The sequence below is a fragment of the Podarcis pityusensis genome, assembly GCF_964106645.2.
Source record: "Podarcis pityusensis genome assembly, chromosome: 10".
In the NCBI taxonomy this organism is placed as follows: Eukaryota; Metazoa; Chordata; class Lepidosauria; order Squamata; family Lacertidae; genus Podarcis; species Podarcis pityusensis.
This window is the reverse complement of record NC_138035.1, coordinates 67,977,787-67,994,404: the sequence shown is the minus strand read 5'-3', so window position 1 is coordinate 67,994,404 and position 16,618 is coordinate 67,977,787. Positions and strand designations below refer to the sequence as shown.

Sequence of the window (16,618 nt, the reverse complement as noted above, 5' to 3'; positions counted from 1 at the left end):
TCACCCTAACAGTGTTAACCTTGCACAGAGTATTCAATATGGTTGGCTGAAGCCTATGAGAATTCTCAGTCTGCATGCACATACCCCTCAACTGCCCCAATTAAATCGGGATTTTCTGTTTCGCAGGGGCCTCAGCCTCAAAAGACATGGGGTGTGATCTCATGTAGGTCATGTGACTTGAATGGGAGAGTGTTACAGTAGACACACATCCCGGTTTTCTGCGGCAACCTGTTTGAGGGTATGCATCACCCGCCTCTTCCAGGTTAGGACTCCAAATGTGTGTACTGTGGGGTCCTCAAAATTCTAGAGCCAGCATTGCTAAGGAATCATTTATAAGGGTATTGTAATTAAATATAACCCAGTAAAAAGCAAAATGCAAGAAGTCTGATATATTTAAAGTGAGTCATTTAAATTTAATACAACTCTCTGCCCTCAAATGCTCATGTGCTTATAGACCATCCCAGCACCTTTGCACTTGTTGGCCAGAATACTGAAAGGTGATGGGTTTCCCCCTCCGGTGTGCAAGGAACAGGATAAGAGACTTCTGTTGCTTGGAAAACAAAACAAATAAAAACAAAAAACAGCCCTTATATCCCCACACCAACATTAAATTTGAACATACAGGAAAGGCCAGGAAAGTAAACAATGCAAGATAATATGAATTTATACCTTCCTGATCCTCTATGTCAGTAAAACACACACACACACACACACACACACACACACAAAATGGCAGGCAGGGCAGGCAATGTATTTACAAATAAAAAATATAGCTCTAAACTTAACAAGATTCAGTTAACATAATCAGTGAGGTGCAGCATTAGAAACACTCCTCTTGCTCAAAACTACAAAGTGGTTTATTTTTGTTTTACTTACACAGACAACCAAGTGGATTATCTGTACTTAATCCATAGAATCCTTCCTTGCAGAAATCACAGCGCTCCCCTTCCACGTATAATTTGCAACGGCACTGTCCGGCAATGAGGCCAGTTGAGTAGTCAGTGTAGCGATCACATACCCCGCCATCCTGGGAGCCAATTGGATCACAGTTGCATGCTAAAAGAAATAGCAGCTCTTTACTATGTAATCATAGCTACTGGACAGGAAGCATATATTATAGCCAAATACAACACCAATTCCATTTCCCGAAAATTCTGTCATCAAAGCCTCCCACTGTCTGAAGCTGCTGTGCCCCACCAAATGGCAACTAGCGTTCCCATTTAGCCAAAATCTTATGCTATACCACTTTGAATACAGGAGCCTCTACTATTACAAATCAGTACACATAAGTGGTCATATTCAGATCAGACCCAATGAAATGAATGGACTTAAATTAGCCATGCCTATTGATTTACTCTGACTGTGGCCTACATCAGATATAACCCACAATGTTTCTGGAACAAGCAGTAAGTCTTCCATTTGTACATTTTAGGATAAAAAAGAACTACAAAGTTTTATTAATTATTTCAGAATCACACTCATTTATCTTAACAAGCTGTCAACTACACTTTGGAGACAATGTACTTACGTTCACAAATGTTGGGGTCCCGAATATCTTTCTCTGGATGCTGGAAGTAGAAGGGTTTGCACTGCTCACAATTACGCCCCACCGTGTTGTGCTGACAGTCATCACACACTCCACCGCTGGTATTTCCAGTTGCCATGTACACGGCCATGTCAAAGTGGCACTGTGCAGAGTGTTCATTGCAATTGCATTCTAGGATAAAGATAAAGAAACTAATTCTAAATGAGAATCCATTTTTAAAACTAAAATTTCCATCAAACAACTACATTAACTTGTTTAGAAAGGAGTGCAGCGGCAGCTGAGTATTTTTATTAGCAAAATTGGTTAAAAGTTGGGTAATCTGTGCCATTTATAAGACAGAGAGCACAGTTTCTCATGAAAGGCTCATCAGACATTAGTACCATAGATTTTACAAAGCAGAATTTAAATTTGTCACACCTACTTTTGCATGCATTGCTGTTGCGACCCTCGGCGGGTCGCCATGGCAAGTCATGGTAAAAGTCCAAGCACTGTTCACAGTTTAGGCCTTTGGTGTTGTGCCTGCACATGCAGTGACCATGGACCTTTCATTTAAAGAGAGAGAGAGAGATTGGAACATACATACAAAGACACAATATATTGAAAATAAAAGCAATGCTCATTTCCTCTCATTGACTAAGGGTTCATATAAAGAAATAGTAGTCTTTGATTGTTGTGAGAATTTCTAGGGACTTTTTTACAAAAATCCAGAAGCTTGGAAATCATGGAACAAGATGAAGAGCAAGTTATTTCATCTTTGACTGGGAAGATGTTGGCTGCCAGGGCAGCAGTGGCTCCTTTCTCACCTGTCTAATGTAAAAAGGACATGCTGTCCAGAACACCCTTAAGATGAGATGCTAATTTGGCTCTAGGGCCAAATGAGATTGTGACAGCTCAGTTTGTTTAATCCAGAGTTTATACCAAGCAGCTATATACAAGTTTTAGAGCTGTTCTACATCCAAGCTTTTCAGGGACTCGGACATTGTTGTGCTAAACCTCCCCCTTACCCATAGCTACTGATGTCTCATTTACTTTGACCCTCAACAATAATTTAAATTGATAGAAAATGTAGTTTTGCTACCTTTGTTTACATTGGTAGCTCTCCTCAAAGAGGGAACCTCTTAAGAGTCTGAGTGGCAGAATTGTAACCTATCTGCTTGTTATGAAAAATATATAAAAATTTACCATTCCTTCCACCTCTTCATCATAGCCATGCACAGGTGCGCACTCACTGGCATGTCCATAACAGAAGCAATTTCCACGGACCACCATGTCATAAATGGCATAATAATATTTTTCTCTGATTTCCATTCTCGAATCCAGAAGGTTGTCTCCCAGTGTGTGCAGTTTGGTAAATTTGATTCTTAAATTTGTGATTTTTAACATATCTGAAAAGCCAAAGATAAATAAAGTAAGGGTGTTGTTGTTTTTTTAAAAAAATAAATTTAGTTTCATTGCAAGAGACATATTAAGACATATTAAGAATATTTATTATGAAAAGCTTATGAGTCTAACAAAGTGTTTCTCAAACTTGGGTCCCCAGTTGTTGTTGGACTACAACTCCCATCATCCCTAGCTAGCAGGACCAGCAGTCAGGGATGATGGGAGCTGCACATATTTATCTCCTCCCATTCCCCCAACTGCAAGCCATTCCACCAAGCAGTTATGAGTTGGGGGATGCAACAACTGGTGCAACTTAAAGACACCAGCAACCATTGGGGACCTCTTCTCAATTAACTGTTTCCATCCCAGCTGATCACTAGAAGATGCTGTAATGAATATCTGGTGCCTGTGTGTGCTCATTTCTTTCTCCACGCCCCCAATCCATTTTCCTTTTGTTTTGTACCATTTAGAAGCAGGGTCTATCTTGTTTTTAGTGTATAAGCTTTCCTGGGAGCCTCTTTTGGCTAAATAGTGAGGTGGAAATTCATTAAAAGAAAATAAATATACCAGCAAGAAGTTTCCCTGAAAATACACTTAGGCTAAGGCAACTAAGTTTAAGCACTATACAAATTCAAAGTATCATTATTAAAAAACTGTTTTTCAATGTTAAATCTATTTTATTACATCTGTACCCTGCCTTTCTTCCATCACGGACACCAAAGATGCATAAGTAGGATTCTCATCCAGTCTTCCATTCAGTCGCTGAGCAGACTTGGTCCTGCTCAGCTTTTGCAAAGTTACTGTATCATGAACCTTAAATCCATGCCCTGGGCCTAGCCTGATTTTAATCAACCTGAAGCTCTGTGATAGGAAAGGAAGTATGCCCTATTAAATAAATACATTTAAATGTATGATGATTGTTCAGCAGCAAGTTTCTTGTAAATGTCACTCATTAATAGTATATGCTGAAATGAAGCAGGAATTTATGTAGCTGAAATATTGATTTAAATAGACTTAGCTCTATTGAGTCATTAAAAATTTCCGTATGTTCATCACCACTGTTGTTTGTGATGGGACACCTGAGGACATTTCAATACCCTTTCATCAGCTTCTAAGCATGCATGTTTAGGAGCTCCTTTGATCCTAGTGGGGATCACAGGTTGGTGTTAATGAAAATTCTTCAGTCACTCAAGTCTTGCAAACACATTTCCAAGCTCACTTCAAATCCATCTGAAACGAACCTGTGCTCTGAAATGTTGAAACATACTGGCTCCAACAAGCCAGTACAGGGATGCAAGTTTTTCCATATTCTGTAACAACAACTTGTAATTCTTTTTAACTTTCAAGACTAAGAGGTTGTGCAATCAGTGCAAGTAGTATTAAAACATGACTCCGCAAGGAACCTACGATCTGCCAGCTTGGTGACAGAATTATTGAATAACCTTGAATAAGTAACTATTTCTCACCCTTCTTTCTCTGTCTGCAAAAAGTGAAGAGGACTTCACCACACAAGGCTGACATGTGAGGTAATTATTGTAAAGCATTTAATGCAGTTCAAGCACAATCCTAAAAATGTATAGGAAGATAAGAAGCTTGCATACTTACTTTGAATTCTTGGGCTATATGGGTCCTCTATTCTAAAAGCAGGGTCCAGAGCACGATAAATTACCTGAAACAAACATGAGGATTCATCAGCGTCACAGAGATACAGCCTCACTAGTAAGGCAGATCAATTGTAGATAAAACTACGAACCTCTCCCTCAGTTGAAGGTTCAATATCAGAGTAACGGGAATCACAAATTATGTCATCTACTTTCTTCATTGGTCCACTGTAAACACCTGGGAATGAAGTATCACAGTCATAGGCAAAGTATCTATATACTTGCCAAGTTTTCCCAAAATCTGAGGATCTTTCAATCAGCATTGCAGCTGGGCGAAACGTCTAAGAATCAAGAAGAAGAATAGATTTTAATGAATGTTAAGCTACAAATTATTTGGAACAATGTTCATCAAATATTTGAAATAATTTTCCAGTATCATTTACAATTTCCTGAACATTTATTTGATTTTTCTGCCGCTGCTTCTTCTTGCACTGATTATGCTCAGATCTGTGTGGCTTATGCATGTCAGTCTACAGAATATGCTTTTAAACAACAATAAGCCTCTTGTAATTGCAGGTGCTCCAACAGGTCAAGGCCCCCTCATGGGCCAAGGAGCGTGTTAATAGTGATATTCATTCATTCGTCCAGGCTGTACCAGAAAAAGGCACAGCTGCACCAGCTAAATCCCCAGACTATATAGGAATGGTGTTGCTTGATGGATGGAGGACTCATGAAGTCGCAGCGCGAGCAAATGTATCAGTAGCAATAAGGCTGTGTTGCAGTTTATTTTACCACAAATAGATCAGTATTGGGGGGGGGGGGGGCGTATCAACCAGACTAACATAATAAGGACCATTGCTCAGCAGTACAGCAATGCTTTGTGGGCACAATATTTAATCTTTGGTATTTCTAGATAGCAGGTGGCAGGGCTGAGAAATATGTCTGCTTCATATCTTAAGAGTCTTAAGAGTATCTTAAGAGTCACTTGGTTTGGACCCCATTGCCCCAATGTGGTGCCTTTTCATTCATTTTCTTTTTGCATTTTGAGGAGGTTGTTTGGATGTAGGGGGCTTTTTTATAGAAAAAGAGGTGTTGGAACTTGTGTAGCTTTTTTCAGGGGGAGCACCCACCCAAATAAGTTGTTGAGCGTTTGGGGGGGGACATTTCTTCTTTACCTGCTCACTCCACCACCACAGGAACAGGAATATATCTCAACCTGCTGCCCGCCACCTCTGTCACACAGCCCAGAGTGCCATGCAGGGGAATGGCACCAAAGAGGTGCCAGAATGCAATAAAGAGTTGCTGGACCTCAGTTCCGGTGAGCTCCAGCTGAAAAAAAGCCCTGCCAGCAGTTTGTTTGTTTCAGGGGGTGTTTTGACTGCTGGGGGGGTGGGGCTCTGAGCATTGCCAATTTATCTTCTATGAAATAGGTGTTCTGTGATGGTCATGAATGTTTCTTGGATTTCCTGATGTACCCCTTGGCTCCATGGTTGAGGACTGCTGGTTTATACAGTCCAGTGGCCTGACCAAATATTAGGCAGTTATGTGTGTTCATAGAAAGGCACCTGTATTCTTGCTTTGATAAAGATGGGGAAAAGTAAGTTAAATGGAAGAGATTGATTATATCACTTAAAAGTCGGGTATTCAATTGATTACAAATGCTATACTGTACAAACATATATGGTGCTTCTTGGGTGTAGGTACTGATTATTATTAGGTACTGCTCACTTGGTATGAAATTAAGCGTCTAAATTATTTTCACATAAGCAATGCATTAAATGTAATCCCAGCACAGATTTTCTGAATGCACATCTCAGGAGAGTCAAACTATTGTGTACCTCCCCAATGAAATATATTTTAAACCATATGGGCGCATCTGCCCTGCCAAGACATCTGTTCAGAAGGAAACAAAAGAACTTTGTATACAGATGTTCTTTTTTTCCTGGAGATTATTTCAGCTGCCAAATTTGAGAGAATTCTAAAGCCAATAATTTTGTTGTCTTAAAGAATCACATTCCCCGGTTTGGATCTGATACAACTATAAGGAGAACAGAGAAGGCTATGTGGACAAAACATCCTACAGAACCCTCAACTTTATCAACAAAAAATTAGTGATAGACCAGCTACTGATTACTGCTGCAGAGGGCACAGATGAAAAAGCAACAGTAAGACTGCAATCCTAACCATGACCTTTCAGTATTAAGTTTTACAAAATTCAGTGGGGCTAGAGGAATCAGGCTTGCAGTCCTAATCTTTGTTTTTCCTGCTTTCTGAGTGTTTGGAATTTATTTAAAGACTTACCTAAGAATGCAGAAGAAGCCAATTAGCCTGTATCGTAAAACTGATGTGGTTTATCTTACCTCTTGCATTCCAGTTTTAATAGCTTTTAAAATCCTTTTTAAAAGATCTCCTCAAAACATGGGGTGCTATGCATTTTATTCTCAAGCAGCTAGTTAACTGCCTTCCATGACCAGTACCAGATTACACAAGGGTCATTTGTGATTTGCGAGAATGTTATGGATTCTTTACCTTGAAGGTCATAATGAGATGAGTGAAATGGAATTCGGCTTCCAGATCCAACTGGATGGTTACATTTTCTACTCCTACAAGACCAAGAGAGGAAGTTGCACAGTAAACAAGAACATTTGTCGAAAGTCTAATTTCATCTTTTTTTTTCCTAGGGGTATGTGTTTGGTTACAAAAAAGCCAGTTTGTTTTTTGTTTTTGTTCTCTGTGAAAGGGTGCAATATAGAGTAACATAACAACAAAGTACTAATCAGCTATTTGTTGTAGAAATTAAAAAATCACAGGGTTTTTATTTTTAAAAGATCTCTAGCGTTTATATTTGGGAACATTCACAGAGTCAAAAGGAAACCAGGGACAAATTCTACATAGTGTTCTTATCCTTAAGCTCAGTTGTTTGGAAACAAGCTGTATAAAAATCAATGGGAGACCTGAATAAAACCGTGAAGAATACCATCATTTTTTAAAAAATTCTCACACAGCACCAATGGAATATGTAATGTGCTTTTTAGACATCACTTCAGAACCCCTTTTCCATAGTAACATTAGAATACTGTGCCTGAAACCACAGAATACTAAACTTGGTATAGAATGCTTTATATGATTAAACAGCAGTAACTAACTATGGTATACCAAAGTTCATTGCTATGGCCAGAAAGGCTTGCTTGCTTGATTTATTTATTTAGTAGGATGTTTATATACCACTTAACTATAGTTGTCTCTAAGCAGTGCACAAGAAATACTATACAGAAAAGGTAGAAATTAGTTAAAACTGTAAAATCAGATTTCAGTTAAAATGCCTGCTAGAATAAAAAAAAAGCAGTATGTAAAACAGCTGCAAGAAAACAGCTGCAAAAACTTCAGCAAAAAAAAAACCCAGCATCAACACACAACCAAATCATCTTAAACTTGTCAAATATCTGGGACAGGTAGGTCTCACTGGGACGAATATTTGACAACCAAGGAGTTACAACTGAAAAGGCCCTCTTCCCTTATCACCACCTTCTAAATCTCTCTCTGAGGGAGCACACAGAGGAAGACCCCAATTAACACCTTGTTTCTTCTGGAAAAATGTGGTCTGAGGCCTTGTCATTCACCCTGTCACCCAAGTGACATTCCATTCTTCCCAGTGCATGGAATAGGTCAGGCCAGTTAAAAGTCCGAAATGTTAAAGGATTCTTTCATAGAGGCAGCTGGGGAAAACAGGGTATAATATGCCCACTTGGGCATAGCACTGAGAAGGAAGGATTGGTTTGTCTGATTTACTTGCCTCTGCCTTCCCCTTTATGGTGCCGCCTTCAGCCAACGTAGCCACACCATGTCAGGAGAGGCTGCTGCTTGCAGCTTACTAAGCCTAAATAAGTTTCAAGTTTTTCTCAGCCAATGGCAGAAGTTTGATGTCCCTCTGCCATAAAATGTAAGCCTGTGAATCCTTTTAAGTACAGGAGACAGACACAAGAAGAAAGGAAAGAACTGTGCTCTCAACATTTTAGACAACAATAATTTCCATTGAACTATGAATCATTATAAATGACCTTACTGGAGCCTGGTCTAATGCAAAAAAACCCCACAACAACAAACAAACCAGGCAAGAAGAACCATGTGTTATTTATTTCTGAGGGATACTTGTGTGAACTTTTATGCTGAAACATTTATGCGCTGCTGCTGCCAAGTTTAGTACAATAAAATTACATGACGGCTGTTTAGAATACCAAATGGAAAATACTGAAGATAGAGAGCTCAAGTTACTTAATTCTTAATGATTTTTTCTCTGTAATCTAGGGAAGAGTTTTTCTTAAGAGCACTTACTTATAATACACTTGTATTTGTTCATGAAAGAAACTTTGCGTAAACCATAGGAGTTTCACAACCAATCATGGAATTGCCTAGGATTATTCCTGATGAAACATTTTCTCATATGCCTCATTCTGATCTTAAAGGAGAAAAAGATTGAGGGCAATATGTGAAAATTTCTCCTTTTTAAAATAACTAGATAATTGGAACTATTAATTCCTGCCTTCCAAGCATTTTGAGACGTTGCCTGAAAAAACAACAACCTCTAATTAAAGGATATAGTTTTACACACATACACACAAAAAACACAATGTTCAAAAGACTGAAACTATGAAGCAGAAGTAATTACAAGGCAAACAGCTATATAGATGATTATGAATACAAAGCAAGGTTTTAAGATCAACTGAGGGCAACCAATTAAGTGTTGGGGAAATTCTTCCCACATAAACAGCTTACCATTTTCTGACTGCCACCATAACTTGAGACGGTTTGGAGCAAAGGTAGTGACCACATTTTCAATACGATGGCTGTCAGGATTGAGTGTCTCATGGAATGGGTCCCGTGAAGAGCAGGTGAAACACTTTTTATCCTCCTGAAACAAACAAGACAGATCAATCTTGCAGAAGTTACTGTCTTCCCCTAAATTCCACCGACCACCCAATTCACAATTATGCTGCACTTATCCTTACAGTCAACAGCAACACATGAAAGGGAGGGGCAGCAGTACTCCTCTTCTGACTTGAATACGACGCCTTATTCAAAGAGAGAGGGTAACTATGGCCATTTTTCATCTTGTCTTGTAGTTGTTTAACCAGAGCTTGTGTTTTGTATGGGCAAGACTTCCATTTTTGGAAATCCCCATCTTGCCTTTTGACATGCTCATGGATTTCTTGGAACCTTTCCTAATCGATGGTATTAATTCTATCTGAGCTTCTCTTACTAGGGTTTTAAAGAACCTGCAAGTTTCCTGAATATATTTTATCATTCTAAGTCTTGCTTCTGACTTTCTTTTAATCTCATTTCTGCTTTTGAAATCAAACGTTGGAACTCTCTGGGGATTTTGTCACTGACATATATGTTGCATTTGATAGCATTGTGGTCACGTCTCAAAATCCATCTGACAACACTTGCACCCGATCCTGAGCACCATTCAGAATAAAGTCTAGGGTCACATCAAGGGAAGGCTTCACATTAAGTTCAACTTGCTGGGGGCTCAAAATGGTTATAAAAAAATATTTATAGCATATTTATCTGAGCTATTTGCATGCAACTCCTGCAAGCATTTCTGGAAACAGGCATTCAGTCAACCCAACATATTTGTCTTTTATTGTTCTCTTATCTCACTTCTGCTACTGTCTGAGCCTGATGCTAGGATATGCATCGGACTAAAGATAAATACCCTTGCATGCCTCTTTCTTTTACATAGACAGTCACTATGCTCTAGCACAATGGATGGTTGCTTCATACTATTGTACTTATCTGTGCCTTTAACTTGGGGGAGGGGTGATGGAGGAGCAATCTCTGAATGTCTGGTTCAGCATCACTGAGTCACTTGAGAGACTCCAGGGATTGATTGCTTTGAAGGTAGGTTGGGGAGGGATCCAAAAGCCACAAGATGTGACTGCCTTTATTAGGGTCTAGCAAAAACACCATAAAGTTATGAGAGAGTTTTTGAACAGAACAGAATGTTAATTAAAAAGGGGGTAGAGGAGGGCAGAGGAAAAGGTGGGTATGTCGTTGGCCCAAATTTTGTAGCTTCTAATAGTCAAAGAAGAACTGCAGGATAAGTTGGATATATGTCTTTAGATTAGCCTCACCAGGTGCAAGACAGATCACAGGAGGCACTCTAAGGGCTATCAAGATAAAGAAAATATAATGGGTTGTTTCCCCAGTTTCGAAAATATAAAATCCAGTAGTTCCTTGATTCAGTGTGCCATGCTAATTAGAACACATGGGTCTCTTGGAAGGTAAAGGGCTTGTTCACATGTACAGTGGTACCTCAGGTTGCATACACTTCAGGTTACATACGCTTCAGGTTACAGACTCCGCTAACCCAGAAAGAGTGCTTCAGGTTTAGAACTTTGCTTCAGGATGAGAACAGAAATCGTGCTCCGGTGGTGTGGCGGCAGCAGGAGGCCCCATTAGCGAAAGTGGTGCTTCAGGTTAAGAACAGTTTCAGGTTAAGTACGGACCTCCGGAACGAATTAAGTACTTAACCCGAGGTACCACTGTAATGCTAAACTGTGGTTTAGTGCAGGGGTCATCAACATGCTGACTTCCAGGTGTTGTGGATAACAACTCCCATCTTCCTTGACCATTGGCCGTGCTGCTTACTGAGGCTGTTGTGGGAGTTTGAGACCAAAATATCTGAAGGGCAGCCTGTTGGCTACCTGGCTGGCTTAGCACTACACTGATGAGCCTCAGTGATTTGAAGCAAAATGCCTGGCTCCTTCCTGCTGAGATTGTTATCAGTTTTGGTTTCTTTAAATCTTGGCTTAGCATTATGCATGAAACTGAAATCCCGGTTTAAAACAAAATATGGCTAGTTTAATAAATCAGCTTTATAACACATGGATTGAAGCTGGCTTATCTTGAAATTGATCAGAATTTAAAGCAGAATTTATGCTGCATTCATAGCACCGAGCTGAGATTCAAAGGAACTGAAATGTTCCTTCTCTCAGACGCGTGGGAAGAAGAGAGGGGGAAGGGGGTGAGGTACTCTGCCACCTTGCCAGAGCTTTAAGGTTTGTCTGCATAGTGGAAAACCATGGTTTAGCTTTACATGTGAATGTACTCAGAGAGCAGAAGTAAAGACAAACATGCTAAGTTGTAGAATAATTGTAGAACAAAGTTGTAGAATAATCTAAATGGTTTGATTGCTTTGAAGTCTGTGTTTGCTTTGAAGTGCTTTTACTGGCTCGAGCTTTTTCTGCCTAGCATGAAACTGTCATTTGCAAGATACTGGGCAGTCTACCAGAGTCTATACTTCATTCCTGGATGCCTTGACATTGTCAGTCTGACTCAGTGTCTCTTACAGAATGACCTAATTGCACATGGTTATAGATCCATAGCAGCATCTTAGAATGTATTTAAAAGTGTGTAATTCTGAATAAGCACTACTTTTAAGTTTTATTTTATGTCCCACCTTTCTCTCAGTGCATTAGCATAAATTAAAAGAGATACAACTAGAAACACAATGAATCTAAATATTAAATATATATATTTGGGAAGGAGGCATAAGGCTCTGAAAGGGTCCTAGGGTCCCCCTGTCTCCTTCCCAAAGCCATGCGCCTACTCACCTTTGGGAAGGCAGTGTGAAGACAGGGGGAGGGGCAAATTTTGGCCTTGCACAGGGTGTCATAGTGTCGCCACTGCTGTGCTTCTGATGTGGTGATGGGTCCTGTCCAAATTACTGTCTGCTGGTTTTAGTTATGCGGTGAGACAGATTTTATGATCCAGTTATTCGCTGGAGACTGGAGGGTAATCGGTTTGCATTAATGATTAGCCTCTCCTCTGCAGTTATGTTAGGATGGTTTAGAGGGATTCTCCTGAAGGAACACTGATGTCATTGTCAACAATCGGCTATGGAAACCAATGTGGCATATTGCATTGCAGTGCTGTCAATACAGTATAAATGCCCTAGACAAAAATTTATAGTGAATGCAGGGGTGGCAGCAAAAAGGTATTGATTGGGTAGGAGAGGACATGTTGGTCTTTTTGTTGACAAACCAGACCCATAAGAATGCATCTGACCCAGTTAGTTTCCTAATTGCACTCCTCTCTATTAAAAGTGATGGGCCAAATCCCATGAGTCTCAACACTGTCATAAACTTATCCAGGTGGTTATAAGAAAACACTATCCCATCTGATGTTCTCTATCTCTAAAATGTGTGAATGTTTTCTAGGATATATCCTGCATATTTAACTATGTGCATATAATTCTGTATTGAGTGACATTTTTTCCTTGAGTTATCTGCTTTCAAGAGAAATTAATTCCTTTTTTGCTGATTGTGGTACAGTTGGCGCCTGCATTGTGTTGCTCTGTGGTGGCCTAATATCATGTGTGGATGGCAAGGAATTTATAAGCATGACCAATAGCTATAAATCTTAGATTAACGTATTTTCTGTGGGCTGTGCCCCCTGACTAGCTATATTCTGCTGGTGGGAGTGGAATGGCAGAGTGGGTAGACTTGTAGCCAACCTCTGAGGGAGCACCAGATGCCATTACAGTACATTCCAAGGCACAGCTATTTGTGCTATCCAGAAAGTTTGCCTTTTTTTGCAACATGAACATCTATTTTGCGTGGTCACTGTGAAGGTTTTTGAAGTCCCTCATTACTGCAAACGCTTTCTGTCCCAATTATTCCCGATTTCTTTCTTTATCTCAGGATAACATGATTCTCATATACTCAGTATTATCCATGTTCTCTTTCAACCTGAGCACTCCCTCTTCCCCAGATTGGCTTGTAGGCTTCTAGTATTCTAGTATTACCAATACACCAACTCCCTTTTTGTTTATAACTTCCTCTTACAATTATTGGTTTCTTCAAATAGATATATTTACTTTCCATATGCTCATTGCCGTGTTCTCACCTAGATAACCAGAAACATTTTCACCATCATCTCTAAGGGTTGAGTCTTCCAAAACTGGATATAGCTTTACCCCATAATTCAGATTAAAAACTACTCTGCTACTTTCTCTTATTTATTTTAAGAAAATACTTACTAAGTGTATATATATATATATATATATATATATATACTGTTTATTTGTTTACTGAAAGCATATTTCATTTTCTTTTTGACAAAATTTGTTTTATATCTGAAAAATGTTCTGGGAAAAGAATGGGTTATTTAACAATGTATTGCTTAGACCTTGTTTGCTTAACTGTATTTCCTTAAGTCTATATCTACAACCACACTGAAATTGCTAGAATTTTAGCTATATATCTTTCCAGAGACTGTAAATGAAGGAAGTAGTCTAGACAGCTCTCATATATCATGCTGGGGGTAGTGCAATCAGCAGAATGTTTTTATTAATATATCTGGACTCATTACACCACAATCGCATTAACCATTAACATTCCTAGTCTATAAACAATTATAGTTTAAGAACAAGTAACTTCAGCTGAAATTTTGCATGTACTTATAATGCATTGGGAATTAAGACCCGCTTAATTGTGACCAGAACTACAGAAGAGAAATTTGACACTGATGCAGAAATGCCACCCCCCTCACACACACAAGTAATGGCTAGTTATAAGAACCATCTTATCAGTATGCAGAATATGAAGTATAAATGCTAGTTTGAGGGAAATTAGTAGCCATTAACATCAGTGTGGTCCCAATACTAATCTCCGTGTAAGTAGACAGCACACTCCTATGAATATTTAATCAAGAGTAATCCTAATGTCTTCTATGGGATTTACTCCCTTGTAAGTGTATACAGGAACGCAGCCCGAGTTCTGACCTGTGGTCTTGATCCATAGATAGTGAGATCTATCCATTCAAGGAGGCAATAACTGACTTTCCCAAACAGTAGCTACTCTGTCTGCAGTGCACACATGGCTTTTAAGTATAAGATTGTTGATGTTGGTGGTGGTATTTTGTTTTTTGTTTAACTTTGGGGCGTCAAAATATCTTAGGCCAGCATTATCCAAATGACTTGAAACACAATTAAAGAATGGGATCCCCCACCCACATCATTTGCTTCTTCCTGATGTGACTTCACTTCAGCACTAAAAAAAGGTGAATCAGAAATGGGGTAACTTCCCATGCAGACATGCCCAATGACATAGATATTTTGTTAAAACTAAGAGCCCTGGGATTTATCTGCATTTTTGGACAGAATTCCCAGAAGCCTGAGATAAGAATTTTTGTTGGTGTCACAGCTAGGACTGCAGGAAAGAAGGGCTCACGCTCCTAATGATCCTGGGAGAAGGTGGTTTGGTGCATTCAGGGAGCAAAAACAAACAAGAGCAGGAAACAGCAGGACACATGCAACTGTACAAACAAATCTGAGCCAGGGGGATGGTGTCTGCTTCCTCTCAAAGCTCTGGACAGCACCAGATGTTTCTACTTATCTAGAGAGGGTGTGGGGCTGCTTGGTCAGCTAAGGGGGGAGAGAGAGAGGAAGACCCAGGACTGTTATGATCAATTGCCCTTCAACTACACTCAACCGAATTCCTCTTTGCTCTGAGACAGTCTTCTTCTGCAAAAACTTACCTGGAGGTGGCTCACAATGCAGTATGGTTCAGGCTTTTGAAGCCCACATGTGGACGTGACAGTTAGCTTGTCAGCCCGGCCAATCAGCAAGTCTCCTGTGGCTGGATAGCAGCTCCCCTCTGCACATCCGTAGCTGAATTCTGGTTCCTGAGCTACCACAATGGTCCAAAGGCCTAAAAATGGGAAGGAGAAGCAAGGGCCAGGAGCAGATCAGCATTTGGAAGAGGAGATGTTTCAGTGGTGGATGCCATGATTAGCATCACCTTAAAGGTAAAGGGACCCCTGACCATTTGGTCCAGTCGTGACAGACTCTGGGGTTGCAGCACTCATCTCGCTTTATTGGCCGAGGGAGCTGGCGTACAGCTTCTGGGTCATGTGGCCAGCATGACTAAGCCGCTTCTGGCAAACCAGAGCAGCGCACGGAAACGCCGTTTACCTTCCCGCTGGTGTGGTACCTATTTATCTACTTGCACTTTGACGTGCTTTCGAACTGCTAGGTTGGCAGGAGCAGGGACCGAGCAACGGGAGCTCACCCTGTTGCGGGGATTTGAACCGCCGACCTTCTGATCAGCAAGTCCTAGGCTCTGTGGTTTAACCCACAGTGCCACCCACATCCCTTAAATCAACACATTTCATAAATCAACACATTTATAAAATTGCCATCCGGCAATTACCCCGTGTGTACGCATCACCTTACACACACGGTAATTGCCAGATGGCAATTTCATAAATGTGTTGATGCTAACAATAATAAGGGATAGACACTAAACCCTACATAGTTGTGCCAAATCATTTTCTTGCTGAAGAATAAGCAATCTCTGTCAATGCTCTTGTGAACTTGCAAGTAAGCAGGTGATAGCCACCGATTCCTGTCCCAGATTAGAATAAAAGGAATCTGGATTCTATGGTTATTTAAGCTGGGAAAGTAGCAAAAAAACAAAACAGATTTATTGAAAATATAGGGGCCCTTCAGCACCACAGGACAAATCACACAACTCTGTCTCATTCCTGTCTGGGGAGAGCTGTGGTTTAGGTTTGTTTATTTTTTTCATTTAGGTTGCCACAAATGGGACACCCAGGTGATGAAAGAGAAATCAAAGTAATTCACTTCACAGTGAGGCCTCAGTTGAGTGCACCACTGAAAATACTTCTGAAAGTTATTTGAGCAAGATGCACTAACTTGTGAAATGGATCTGTGGTGGAGCATCCAGACCACAATTCCTTCAATTTTCCATCCACGACATATGCATGTCACTATAAAAATTAAATAGAAAAGGAACCCAAACACTTATAGGGGGGAATGGTTATCTACCCACCGAGTTATTTGAACTTAGTACAGGGCGAGCAAAAGGTGACAAGCATTTGTTATTAACTACCATTTCCCCCTTCAATATAAAGCATTCAGTGATACTGGGGGAAAAGACCACAGGCACAATTTTACACTGCCTCCCATTTCTTACCTAGAAATAAGGACAAGGAAGGCAGTGTGATAGAATACCAGTGTAGAAAAATGGTTACAAAAGGGGCAGCCAACCAGGTGCCCTCTGGA

The 16,618-nt window shown here is 40.1% G+C and overlaps 1 protein-coding gene across 3 annotated transcripts in view; it reads right to left on the bottom strand.

Annotated features, from left to right (window-relative positions):
* The window catches only part of LAMB1 (laminin subunit beta 1), a 58,343-nt gene that overhangs the window by 38,264 nt on the left and 3,461 nt on the right, over window positions 1–16,618 (bottom strand). For all 3 annotated transcript variants that reach the window (XM_081023403.1, XM_081023401.1, XM_081023402.1), the window contains 9 exons: window positions 15,070–15,242; window positions 9,301–9,436; window positions 7,057–7,130; window positions 4,680–4,868; window positions 4,532–4,595; window positions 2,729–2,931; window positions 1,968–2,088; window positions 1,529–1,717; window positions 877–1,056 (listed from right to left, as the gene is read on the bottom strand). In XM_081023403.1, the coding sequence (XP_080879529.1) occupies window positions 877–1,056; window positions 1,529–1,717; window positions 1,968–2,088; window positions 2,729–2,931; window positions 4,532–4,595; window positions 4,680–4,868; window positions 7,057–7,130; window positions 9,301–9,436; window positions 15,070–15,242 (1,329 nt within the window). The remainder of the gene's footprint in view (window positions 1–876; window positions 1,057–1,528; window positions 1,718–1,967; window positions 2,089–2,728; window positions 2,932–4,531; window positions 4,596–4,679; window positions 4,869–7,056; window positions 7,131–9,300; window positions 9,437–15,069; window positions 15,243–16,618) is intronic.